Source organism: Columba livia, chromosome 17 (genome assembly GCF_036013475.1).
Source record: "Columba livia isolate bColLiv1 breed racing homer chromosome 17, bColLiv1.pat.W.v2, whole genome shotgun sequence".
Taxonomy (NCBI): domain Eukaryota; kingdom Metazoa; phylum Chordata; class Aves; order Columbiformes; family Columbidae; genus Columba; species Columba livia.
In genome coordinates this window covers 4305189-4318529 of record NC_088618.1, presented here as the reverse complement: position 1 = coordinate 4318529, position 13341 = coordinate 4305189, and the positions used below count along the sequence as shown (strand labels likewise).

The following is a 13341-nucleotide window of genomic DNA, read 5'->3' as shown; positions in this document are numbered from 1 at the left end:
ACTGGCCACAGCTCGCCAGACCCGGCAGAGCCGCCGCCCGCCCCGCGGGGCCGCCCCCGCCGTTCCCCCGCTGCCCTGCAGGCGGCGCCGCGCGGACCCTTTTCTCCCTGGAACGTCCCGTCTGGGCTCGCTCCGCCAGCCGGCCCCGCCATGCAGGCGCACATTCCCGCCTCTGATTGGCCGCGGCGCGCCCCGCGTGATGGCGACGGCGGCCGGCGATTGGCCGGCGGGGGAGGCCGGTTTCCCGGGCGACGGGGCGGGAGCCGCCATGGCGAGCGTCCACGAGAGCCTCTACTTCAACCCCATGATGACGAACGGCGTGGTGCACGCCAACGTCTTCGGCATCAAGGACTGGGTCACCCCCTACAAGATGGCGCTGCTGCTGCTCCTGCGAGAGCTGGTCCGCGTCAGCGAGCAGCTGGGGCTGCTGGAGCGGCGGCGGCTCAACCGGCTGCTGCTGCCGCTGCTGCAGGTGCGGGGACTGGCCCGGGCCGGGCTCTGAGAGGGAGGGAGAGAGAGGGGGGGACCCCATGAGCCTCTTGAGTTGTGGCCTGAGGGTGAGGGAAGGCTGAGAGCGCTGGGGCTGTTCAGCTGGAGAAGAGAAGCTGAGGGGCATCTGATTGATGCTGATTAATGGGTGTCAGAGGATGGACCAGACTCTGTTCATTGGTGCTCAATGACAGAATGAGGGGCAGTGGGCACAGACTGAAACACAGGAGGTTCTCTCTGAATATGAGGAGAAACTTCTTTCCTGTGAGGTGCCAGAGCCTGGACCGGGCTGCCCATAGCAGGTGTGGAGTCTCCTTCTCTGGAGACATTCAAACCCACCTGTACGTGACCCTGTGTGATCTGCTCTGGTGACGCTGCGTTAGCAGGGGTTGGACTGGAGGATCTCCAGAGGTCCCTTCAACCCCAGCCAGTCTGTGGTTCTGTGACATGTCGCTCTCCTCCCCAGGGTCCTGACATGCCGCTGTCGCGACTGCACAAAGCCATCGAGGAGTCCTGCCCGCGCCTGGCCAGAGCCGTGCACAGCAGGTGGGCGCCAGGGCTGCGTCTCCCCTCCGTGCCCGCAGCAAACCCTTCAGCGGCTCCATCGGGGAGTGGGGGGAGAAGCGGCCGAGGGCCGGACGCCAGCCCTGCTGTGGGCTGGGAGCAGGGGGAGGTGCGAAGTCACGGTGCTCCAGGCTGAAACCTGTAAATGTACAGTTTAAAAAGCGATATGTTTGGAGCAAAGATTTACTTTTAGAGTTTGCTGAGTTTTCATAAGTAAGTTCACACACACCAAACATTGAGGCCATCTACTTTAAAAGTTTCTATGATACAGAAGATCTGTTTTGACATTCGCTAATTCGCTAAACAGCAGGAGTTTTAAAAAATCAGTCTATTTTGGGTTCCTGACTGTTTTCTAAAGAGAACGACAATCTTTTCTAATTTTTCTCTTTATTAAAAGAACTATTAAAAAAAGAAAAAAGCCCTGATTACTACTTGGCTTATTAATAATACTTATTGTGTTTTGATTTGGCTTATGGGTATAAAAAACTTCCAGGCCTACTGAATTAGCTGCTACTTGGTTCTGATTGTGTCGCTCATCTATACCTGAAATAGAATATTTTATTTGATGCGTTCATTTTATTAATACCCTAAAAAATATGATTTTCTTTCCCTATTTAGGTTAAAATTTATTGCAGAAGGACAATTGAAAGATATGGAACAATTTTTTGATGACGTCTCAGTTTTATTTACACGTACAGAGCCAGAAGTTCATAAAACAAGCGTAGTAGGTAACTAATTGTTATCCATACACTATATTTGGTGTGATATCTATCATTGATGCTGTTCACCCAGGATACAGCTTTGTTTTTCTTTTCAGGAGGTGTAAAAATTGCATAATATGATTTTCTTATCACTCAGATGTTTCATATTAACCAATAATTTTGCATATTGGCAGTTCTTACTCATCTTAACCATTTTCCTGTGATCAGCTAGTCTGTGAGATTTGCCACTAAGTTAATATCAGATTTACACCCTGAAAAACTGAGTGTTGTCAATAACTAGGCCGAGATGAGACACTTAAACAAAATGAAATAATGCGATTTAAGCTTCTGAGTATTGTGATTTCTAGTCTCCTCTCTGACACAGCAACATTAGAACTGTTGTCACAGCAGATGTTTTCCTTTGCAGGTCTGTTTCTGCGCCACATGATCTTGGCATACAATAAGCTTTCTTTTAGTCAGGTGTATAAACTTTTCACGGCCCTTCAGCAGTACGTTGAAAATGATGAGAAGAAAACTGGAGTTGATGAGAGTGATATGGAGCTGATGAATGCAGAGGAACTGGAGGGGAAAATGGAGAAAGAAGAACTGGATGTGCCTTTAAGGTGATATTAACTTAAAATTAAGAGAATTAGTCTTAATTTAGATTACCTCTGTACACACCAGAGTAAACATAAGCTTTCTGCAGCTCAAGGTGATGCTCCTGTTAAACCTTCCAGACTCCACGAATGCTCCTTTAGGCCCCGTGTCCTGTCACTAACACCTTCAGCTGCGAAACTGAGATGTGGTGTGTGTAATCTTGTATTTTTTTAAAGACTCATCCACAGTGGCAGAGCTGGGCAGGCTCTCCGTGTCCTTGGTGCCACCATGTGGTGACACTGTAGATGTCACGAGTTCTGCCAGCTGTCTCAGAAGATGGCGGTACCTTGTTCTCCTGCTCTCGCAGGGAATCACAAGCCAAGGGCCAGATGCTGCTGCCCACAGTTCCCTCTGTGCCGTCCGCTGCCAAGTGATGCCTCTGGTTGTGCCAGGGTGTGATGTGCCAAGGAGACAGTGCTCCCTAAGGAAAAGTTAGGCTTCGTGTTTGACGCTTCTCTTTTTGCCCTTCTCCAAATAAAAGAGCTCACATTAATTTACATCAAAAATGAGAAGCTGATATTGATTTTTTTTTTTGCCTGCTAAAGACGTGCTCCACTGTAAGAATAATCCAAAAAGCATTTTATGTACCCATATATTTAAAATGTACATTCTAAGCTGTCTTTATATATAAAATTGTGCTTGTGGATGCTCAGCTACAGCATGAGTCAGTTCACAGCCTTTGCAGCCTGGCTGTGTGGTGTAGTTCCATCTTTCCATGGAATAAACCTCTGTCTGCTTTTGCAGAACAGCTGTTTTCTGGAGTGACGTTTGTGGCCAAAGTGCCAGCTCATTTCATTGTGACTTCTTCAGAAGAAAAGAAAAACAGAGCAGAGCCATTTGAATATTTTCACCCCAAATCTTCTATCTACTGTTTTTATTTGTGTTTTCATGTGTATTTAAGTGTAACATTCACGTTGACCACGGTCTCTACAGGTTGGAGATTACCACTAAAGTGCGTGAAATCATTAGAATTGCTGGCTTTGATGTAGCAGATTATTTTATTCTTTATTAATTTTTCTCCTTTTAGTTTCATGCTGTTGAGCTCTAGTATTTCATAAATCTCTATAATGCAAAAGTGTGGAGTATCTGATAAACTACATTTCTTTGTATTCTATTGCACCACCCTTGTTTCTAACCAGAGTGCTTCTTATCAGGGAAGAAGAGATGTCTTGCAATGGGCCTCTTTCCCAGAAACAAGCAGAGTATTTTCTTTCTCAGCAGGTATGTTAATTCTGAATAAAGTTGAGTACGTGCTCTGTAACGTGAATTTCACCTTCAGTTTTACCCACAGATATGATGTTAAAGATTTGTTGATATCTTGCATGTACCTGCTCAGCATGAGCACTTGGGCCTAACAGTGTTGTACGTAGGCATGGGCACCCTGTGGTGAGGTTTGATTCTGAGAAGGTCACTTCTGTTCTGACTGCTCACCTCAGATTTGATGTCTGCTAAATATGCAATTTCAGTATTCAGAAATGCGTATTCTGGTAACTAGATTGTTGTAAGATACACGTAATTCCAGTGAGTGATCCATTGTATTAGTTCTTCAAAGAGAAGTTTAAACAGAATTCTTTAAGTACCTTTAAACAGTCCTTTGAATAAGCTTTTGTTTTACTGGGTCTCTCTGATCTCTGGCAAGTGAGTGCTATAATATGGGATAGAATAAAACTGCCACTGATGTTTCAGTGTCGTAGTAGAGAGAGTTGTCACAAAATCTTCTTTAATGTTCTCTCCAAGCAGATAACAACCTGACAAGCATATATTAAAATATATTTGTAACCCTCCAGTTTGAGTTGCTTATCTTATTTTGACTTTTCAATTTTTATTCCAGGCCTCTTTATTGAAGAATGATGAAACAAAGGCTCTTACTCCAGCATCGTTACAAAAGGAATTGAACAACTTGTTAAAATTTAATCCAGACTTTGCTGAAGCAGTAAGTATCTTTTTCCTCATCCGGAATGGTTGTAAAGGGATTTCTTATCTCCAGGATGGGATTATTTGGGAGTCATTTATTCCATATTGAAATATAAGCAGATTGTAAGAAAGCGAGCAAGTTGCATGTAAATGTTTAGTAATTCAGACTGAAACTTTAACTAAGTGAAGTGCTTAACCACATGTCCAGCTTTATGCACAGATATAATCCTCTTAATTTTGGTGGGTCCATGTGAGCGCATTCTTGTTGAACTAAACCTGAAACTTATTTCTTTTTACATTCCTGGCTGTACAGTATTTGACTGTTGGACTTGTCAGGGAACCTTTCTCAGTCAGAAGATACATGGTAATTATAAAAGAAAAATTTGTTGTAATAGTTCTGTGTAGTTAAAGCTGATTTTGCTTCATTTTTTAGCATTATTTAAGCTACTTAAATAGTCTCAGAGTGCAAGACGTCTTCAGTTCGACACACAGCCTCCTTCATTATTTTGACCGTTTAATTCTCACTGGAGCAGAAAGCAAAAGCAACGGGGATGAAGGTTACGGCCGGAGTCTGAGATACGCTGCTCTGAATCTGGCTGCACTGCACTGTCGCTTTGGCCATTAGTAAGTTAATATATTGTACCACACAATTAAAATTAATCGTGTTGCATCTCGTAAGTGCTGATAAACCTTCTGTTCATTCAGAAAATCTGTTCAGGAGGGGGTCTTCCCCTAATTTGATAAGAACTGTAGTTGGGTTGGGTCGAAATTTTCTTGGAATCTTGATTTGGTTTGTTTTTGTTTTGACATTTATTTGGTTTCCATAATAACTGAGCCATCTACAGCAGGGTAAGAGTTGACATTTGTCTGCGTCCACTTGCAACTGTTTCCTAGGAATTTAAGTTCTCAATTGCTGCATTTCCATGACCTCAGAACAGGCAATGGATGTGAATACCTATTTTCAGCTATAATCTCAAGAAAGTATGGTTGGTTTCCTGTTAACATTCAAATCAACGTAGAGCTGATGATCTGGAAAAAGAGTAATTAAAAAAAATAAAAGCCATCTGAGCTTTTTTTGGTTTTAAAGTGCCATAGGGGTGGGTGTTATTGATAAAACTGGCTCAGCCATCTCCATATATGGTTTGTATTTATCGACTGCTGCCTGGATGCATCATGTAATAGGCCTGGAGATGGGAAGGACATCTGCAAAATTGAGAGCAACAACTTTTTTTATGGAGGCAGATGCTTAATGTTGCCCCTGTTCAAACAATAACTGGGCACATTGGCACTTACAGGGTTTGAAAGCGCCCTTAGGGGTTACAGTTGCGTTTTTGTAGTGGCTTGCAGATCCCATCTTGCTTATTACCCTCAAGACTAGAATATATTGCTGAAGTGCTAGGAGGAAAACAGAGGCTTTCTCATGTGGTCTATTAAGTCAAAGTTATCTTCTGAGTGCGATATGCATAATTTAGATCAGTATTCCTCTTCTGTGTCATGATGTTGTATTTTTAAGCACTGTGGGAATACTAATATGTTTTCCCTTTTTTGGCTGATAGCCAGCAGGCTGAACTTGCACTTCAGGAAGCCATCCGGATAGCACAGGAGTCTAACGACCATGTTTGCTTGCAGCACTGCCTGGTAAGATAGCTGTGCTGAAGGAGAGGTGAAGGCACCTTTGTCTGCGTTACCTCAGCCTTTGCTCGGTGAACTGGGGCGGAACTACTCTCACACTAATATCTCATCAAACGCATCAGTGATTTACATATGTCTGTCCGGCAGTGGGGTGACATTGCTTCTGACAGATGGGTCACCCAGAGAAAAACTGTAGGGGGATCATGGGATGGTTTTGTTGCAACTCAAGATTACTTCCTGAAACAGGAGTTGTGATCCACGAGTAGTAAGATCTCAGTACTAAGCTCCAAGTTTAGCCTTATGTGTTTTAAAGAGACAAAGTATATCATAAATTTCCTCCTTATTATCTGTTGGATCCCCGAAGAATAATCAGCCTTCTTTTGAGCAAAAAGGAGGATGGAAAGACTTAGTTTTCCTCTGTATTTTGTTCTGTAATTAACATTATTGTTATAACAAATTGGCATCTATGGTATCAAACTCCTGCTTTCCCCAGTTAACTGTATAATGGGGTTTCTGCGCTTTACTCTGAACCTCCAGCGCTGACTGCTGTCACACCAGTGCCTCCACCTGGCTGCACTTTTGATATATTTTGCTGTGTAGCATTTAATAGACAGTTCCTTAGTATCATATTGATTCTGAAGAGCCGTTTGTATTTCCAGTGAGTTCTTGTGCATTCTGTGAAAAAAAAATAAAAAGGAAGTTGAACATGCTGCAGCCATTAACTATTTACAATGAGATTTTAAACTTCTTTTCCTTGTTAGAGCTGGTTGTACATCTTGGAGCAGAAGATATTTGATAGTTGTGTTCTGCTGGAGCACTCTGTAACCAAATCCTTTCATTTTGGTTTGCCGGTAAGTCCATTTCATTTATCTTTATTCTAGGACAAACACATGTGGTGAGGGGAGCGTGCATGGTAGGATTTTGTGGCTGGTCTGTATTTAAACAAATATATTTTAGCACTCCAAATTCTAGCTGTTCCTATTATTTTTACTCTTTGCATTAGCAAGCTGAGTTCACCTGTTTTAATGCCAGTGCATTATTGCAAGGCCCACTGTTTTTCCTTCTAACTTGTTTTTCAGGCAGAAAAGCTCTCTGTGGCTACCAGCCTGGCCCCATGCCCCATTTTGGCCTCAGGCCCACAGCACAATCTGCTGCTGCTCAAGGGAGCTTCTTGTGCCTCCGCCTTCCCCAAAACTCAGTGCTGATGCCCCTGGCAGTGCTTTGAACACATCTTTACTTGCACAGCTCTGTCCCAGTTGTGACATCTTGCAAGGCAGCCCTCCCCTTAGATAGTTTTGTGCCCTTAAACTGTTATTGTTGATGTTTAGTTCAATCTTCCCCAGTATCTGCAGTCTCTCTAAGAGAATTGTTCTGAAGGAAACTAAACTGCTGGCATTGGGAGATGAGAGCAGATACGGCAACTTGTTGGGGAAGGGGAGGGAGGGCTCTGTGTTTTCACAGCTGTTTCATCATCGGAGGAATCCAGGTACAAGTTCTGTCATCCACTTTTAAGACTTCTGTGTGGGGGAGTAGAAATTACCTTTCACATCTAGCAAAATGGCATTCACATATGTGTGGGTGTGCATAAGTGGATATTTAAAGAAATGCCTGGAGCAGTGTTCCTTTGTGCTGAATAACAACACATCTTTTTCTTTTGGATTTTTTCTCCCTTTAGAACTCTTGCTCTGCTGCAGTTTGCAAGTGTAGTGCACTCTATTGTCTTTCAATGCTGTTGTTATTTTCTTTTCTTCTTCCCAGTACCTTGCTTCCCTGGGAATACAGTCCTTGGTTCAGCAAAGAGCTCTTGCAGGAAACGCTGCCAACAAACTAATGGACGCCTTAAAAGATTCTGATCTGTTGCACTGGAAACACAGCTTGTCAGAGCTTATTGATATTAGTATAGCACAGAAAACGGCCATTTGGAGATTATATGGCCGCAGGTATTGTTTCTTTCGAACTCTTGGGTTAGCTCACTGTACTTGTTAGCACATAATGCATTTTGAGTTATTTATATAGGTGTAACAAGTGACTGTCTCTCTCCAGCACACTAAAAGCAATCAGACTGTGATTCACTACAGGCTCAGTGCAATTATTTCTGTTCTTTTGTGTTCCTTTAAAACTCATACTGGAGAAGAGATTGAGTTTCCATTTAGTAGTGGCGAATAGATCATAAGTTGTTCCTGTGCCCCCGTTTTCAGCATCTCTGTGCTTAGCCAGTGCGCAGCCTTTGGTACGTAGTACTCGATGTGCTGCAAAGTGCAGAGTTCCTGGGTAGCAGTTGTTTTACAAGTTTTCATTCTCCCCAGGGCCCCTGGCTTACCCCAAAAATGTAGACTGTTGTCATAACAAGATCATAGATTTAAAATGGTTGCTTGTTGCTTGAAAGCTAAAAGGTATTTCTCTTGCACAAGCACCATGGCACTTCAACAAGCCCAAACGCTGCTGAGCATGAACAGTCTGGAGGCCGTGAACGTGGGTGTGCAGCAGAACAACACAGAGTCCTTCGCCGTGGTGTTGTGTCACCTGGCCGAGCTGCACGCAGAGCAGGTGAGTTCTGTGGCTGGTGGCACAAAATGTCATTTGGGTAAGAGGACGCGTGGGTGTTACTGACAGAGTGCGAGACTTGACTCATGGTTTGTTCTGCCTTTAACGTCTGCATTGGGGGCGAAGAAAACACAGGGTTTTTGCTTGGAAAGTTCTTTCCGTGAAGGTTGTGTTGAAATCGAGGGGCGTGGTGCTTCCCCCAGTAATCAGCCTGTTGTTTCTGTGTTACAGGGATATTTTCCAGCTGCTTCTGAAATACTGAAACACCTAAAGGAAAGATTCCCTCCCAATAGTCAGCATGCACAGGTAGAATATCGATAATTTAGCCTGTAAATTATGTAACTATTACACAATAGGATCTGAATTCCGTTGCACCTGAATTCTTTCCTCTGTATGTACTGGGCTATATGTTTGCTCATTTCACTTGGCTCATGACCTCATGGGAAGCTGCGCAGCATGACCTTTTCTACAAAAGCATGCAAAAGATTCCTCTGTTGTTTCAAGGCTGGTGAGACATTTATCTCAGCAAAGCCTCCTAAGAAAACACTGTTTAAATAGAAATGTCATTGACAGAGGAATATACACGTCCTTTGTGAGTACATATAGGAGTTAAATGCTCTGCATTAATTTGGAGCTTCAAAGTTCTGTTAAATTAGAGCTACTTATTTTGATATATTACTATCCAGAAATAACTGAGAGAATAGGCTATTTTTTGTGTGACTCTGGGAAACACATGAGTCTATAAGGTAGTCTTTACATTGAAGTGTTCAAGTAAATATCGTTTGGTTCTTCTCTTTTCACTACAGAACAAGTCTACTGATTCAAAGCATTAGTAATAATTTAGAAGAGCTTTTTTCCTTAAAATGCACTTAAATAGGTGAGCTTTGGTATTGAAACATTAATCCAGACCAGAGCATTTCCATTGAGGACAGTAATTTATTTAATTCAGTAATTGGGCAGTGGAGTTAGTTGTGTCTAGATACAGATATCCGCAGGGAAAAATAAGAAGTTCTAACTTTGGATTAGAATATGAACAGGCACAACTTCTAAAACTTGTCCTTGGATGTTCTTTGTTTAGCTTTGGATGCTGTTTGATCAGAAAATACAGTTTGAGAGAGCCATGAATGATGGCAGATATCATGTAGCAGATTCTCTTGTAGCAGGAATTACAGCACTTAATAGCATCGAAGGCGTATACAGGTAAGAAATCACGAATGTGCATATACTTGCAGGTTTGGCCTGTGAAGACAATGAAAAACATAGCAAAATTATCACTGGCAGTCACATGTTCTTACATGTTCTTCCCTTTCCAGAGCTAATTATGGTCACGCTGTCTAGCCTGTAGTGCTTATTCCATTAGAGTATGTCCTGCAATAATAATTTCCAGTTGTTTCTCTGGAACTGGAATAGCACTGCTGAAGTTCGTGTTATTCTAGAGCCATAGATCTGTTATGAGAACACAAAATACATCTTTACAATCTGCCATGGTAACTGTACTCAGACCTAAGCGCAAAGCAGAATTTTGTGTCACATAGTGAGGGATCTCAAGCTTGAGTGTCCTCATCCGTGTCCTGGTGCCTATAAAACAGAGCAATATGATTTTTTCTCTCACTGTAATGAGTTCTTGTTTCTAAATGAGAATGACATGTTAGAAATAGGTAGGGTTTAAACTTGTTATTTGGTATGAAAAACAACTTACCATTAAAAGCAGTTTCCTGTTGATTTTCAATGAGGCAAAACACCTAAAACCAGGCAGTGCCAGCGAGCCAGCAGATCAGTATTCAAGCTGTGGGACCTGATGCTTGTCCTTCTGGAATTGGACTGTTTGTGATTTCCCTGATCTTTAAATACTCTACTCGGTGTCTGGGTTCAGGGTGTTTGTATAATCCACAGCCCTGCTGCTGCGTGTTTGTTTGTTATTTCCCTGTTCTCGCTCTTTCTCTGTCGCTCCATCTCCTTGGTAGCTCAAGCCAATTTTAGCTACTTTACCTCATACCTGTTTTTCTTACACATAATTACTTGTGCTTTCTAGCTTGCATGCCCTCCCACTTCTGCTGCCTGTTTGGGCTTTGGGTTTGGCAATTCCTGTTTTCTATCCAAGGCTGTTTTTATGAGTTTGATCCTTTCTGCCTGTGAGTTGTCCAACTGGAACCGGAGGGTGCTGTTTTTCCCCCTGCCAGTGTGTATAGCATGTGTACGCTTCGTCAGAATGCCATTCTGCAGTTAGAATGAACAGAGGTTGCGGAGTAGAGACCTGTCCTACTGTGTTCTGAAGAGCACAGTTGTACCTAAACTATAAAAATATGATCAGTGATGTTTTCTTTCTACCACGGCAGAAAAGCCATTGTATTGAAAGCCCAAAATCAAATGTCAGAGGCACACAAACTTTTGCAGAAACTGTTGATCCACTGCCAGAAAATCAAGAACACTGAGATGGTGATTAGGTAAGAATGTTTCATTTTTGGAGTATTAAAGCCACTTTGCAGTGATTAGAATCAGCCATTTCGATTTGTCTGTGTTGAGACTTCACTTGTCTTCAAGATCACCTGCTATGATGTGGGGATTACAAAACAATTTCAGTTATTAATCATGGTATGGAGAGATCCTCAAAATATTGTGGAATTGAAACCTAGTCATCTTTAATATGTAAAATAAAAGGTAGTAAACTTATTTTAAAGCTCCATTAAGATGTATGGAAGAAGGAAACTCTGCATCCAAAATATATAGGAAATGGAAATGTATGTGTGTAATTGTACCTTTGCAGTAACCTTCAGAGCAGTTACAGTGTTATTTAATCTTTTGTATGTCGGTGGCCTCTCCTCTTAAGGGCATAATTGAAGTTTATTATATATGCAGTAATATAATTCATAATAAAATCAACACTGTTATGCATGGAATAACCATTCGGGAAACAAGTGGACATTTTTTATGAAAATCAAACGTTTGTCATTCTTTCCCTCATTTTGGTCAGCGTGTTGCTGTCAATCGCAGAGCTCTACTGGAGATCTTCGTGTCACACCATAGCGCTGCCGGTGCTGCTGCAGGCTCTTGCCCTCTCTCGAGAGTATAGTCTGCAGTACTTGGCGTCGGAAACTGTGCTCAACTTGGCTTTCTCCCAGGTACGTCTGATCTGTGTTTCCACAGGGCTGTAGGGCAACGTTTATTCTGAGGGTCTGGATGCTGGTTTTACTCCCGTGAGATTTAAGAATACAACCTTTTTCGAATTAAATTATTGCTTCTGAAGAAGTATACTCTAGATGTAAAACCCTTTGAAGAAGCTAATGGAAGTTGAGTTTCATGTGTATTACTAAGATGTGTAGTTGTTGCATATAATTAAGCAGGCAAGCCCAAACTGGCCCTGCCTTCATTTCTTCAGTTGTTACGTTTTCTGCTTGTATTTTGGCTTTCTAATAGCACAGCTCAGCCTGTGTTTGTATTAAAAATAATGCTTGTAATGGAGTTCAGTTATATTGTTTATTCTGGGCTGGCAGAGACGTGGTTGTCAGCACTGACTGCAGTGGAGAAGCGATGCCTAATCATTTCAGATAGTAGCTCATTTCTACTAATAAGTTTTGATTTCAAAGAACATTATGTGGAAAATGTCTGTGGTGCATTATTAGAAACAGACGTGGCTTATGTTGGTCTTCTCTGAAGAAGCTGCTCTTACCAGTGGATTCCAGTATTAGACCAGCACATATTTCTCTTTCAGCTCATCCTTGGCATTCCTGAACAAGCCCTGAATATTCTGCACATGGCGATAGAACCTGTCCTGGCCCATGGAGCTGTCCTGGACAAAGGCTGTGCCATGTTCTTGGTGGCCAAGTGTCAGGTGGCTTCTGCAGCTTCCTACACTCCCCAAAAGAAGACTGAAGGTAGTGGGAAGAGTAATTCTGCTCACTGAAACTGTGCTCAGGAGTGGGAAAGTGCAAACCAGTGTAAATGCTGAAGTCCTGCTACACGATCACTGTTAAAGTTTAAATGATACAGCAGAGTCTGTTACCTAGTCATTGGACAGCAATATTAATTTGGAATTAGTTATTGAACAGATGCGGTGTTTATAATGCAATCTTGTTTATCTGCATACTTTCACACCCATATTTTGCAGCAAAGGCTGAGTAACAGAAACTAGCTGAAAGTCCACGTTGCTAAGACACAAACTGTTTTGAAAAGCTGTGGAATTTATAATTGGGCTCCTTAGAATTGAGCTGTATTGCTTGGAGTTGTTGTGATATTATCTGAAATATGACTGTCCTTCTTTTTTCCACAGCTTTGGAATCTGCAATCTTGAATCTAAACGAAGCCAAGACTTACTTTGCCAAAGTGGACTGCAAAGAGCAGCTCAGAGATGTTCTCTATTTCCAAGCTCGCCTGTTCCACACCCTGGGCAAGACCCAGGAAAGGAACAAATGTGCCATGTTGTTCCGTCAGCTGCACCAGGACCTGCCGGCACACGGGGTCCCCTTGATCAATGCCTTCAAGTGATGCATTTAAAGAGGAGATTTGTTTGTTTTCCTTGGTTTGGGGGTTTTGTTTTTTCACAAATGTCTTTTTATTTTATTCAGTCATCTGTGTTTCGAAAGAACTGCCAATAAATCATGGTCTTCTATTGAACAAACTTGTGTTTTGTTTGTAATGACTTAAGGGAAAACATAGGTTTCCAGCCATTTCACTTTTATTCCGTACTTGAAATTAAGAATTGAATGAGGAAAAAAAGATAAAAGACTCTCTTGACTGTGCTATAAACACACTGAGGGGAGCAGCACAGTCATGATGAAGTAATATCTGTTCTTAGTAATGACGTTTTCCATATCAATGCTGGCTTTATGAACACTGGGGTACA

The 13341-nt window shown here is 42.3% G+C and overlaps 1 protein-coding gene across 1 annotated transcript; it reads left to right on the top strand.

Annotated features, from left to right (window-relative positions):
- Positions 1-226: 226 nt before the first annotated feature.
- Positions 227-13116, top strand: ANAPC5 (anaphase promoting complex subunit 5). Its single transcript, XM_065032844.1, has 17 exons — positions 227-472; positions 956-1035; positions 1672-1781; positions 2182-2377; positions 3566-3632; positions 4243-4344; positions 4759-4949; positions 5882-5963; positions 6719-6808; positions 7716-7897; positions 8369-8504; positions 8733-8807; positions 9580-9701; positions 10838-10945; positions 11473-11620; positions 12211-12373; positions 12769-13116. Exons 1-17 carry the CDS (start codon positions 269-271, stop codon positions 12981-12983), a joined length of 2271 nt encoding a protein of 756 aa, XP_064888916.1. The 5' UTR covers positions 227-268; the 3' UTR covers positions 12984-13116.
- Positions 13117-13341: the final 225 nt, after the last annotated feature.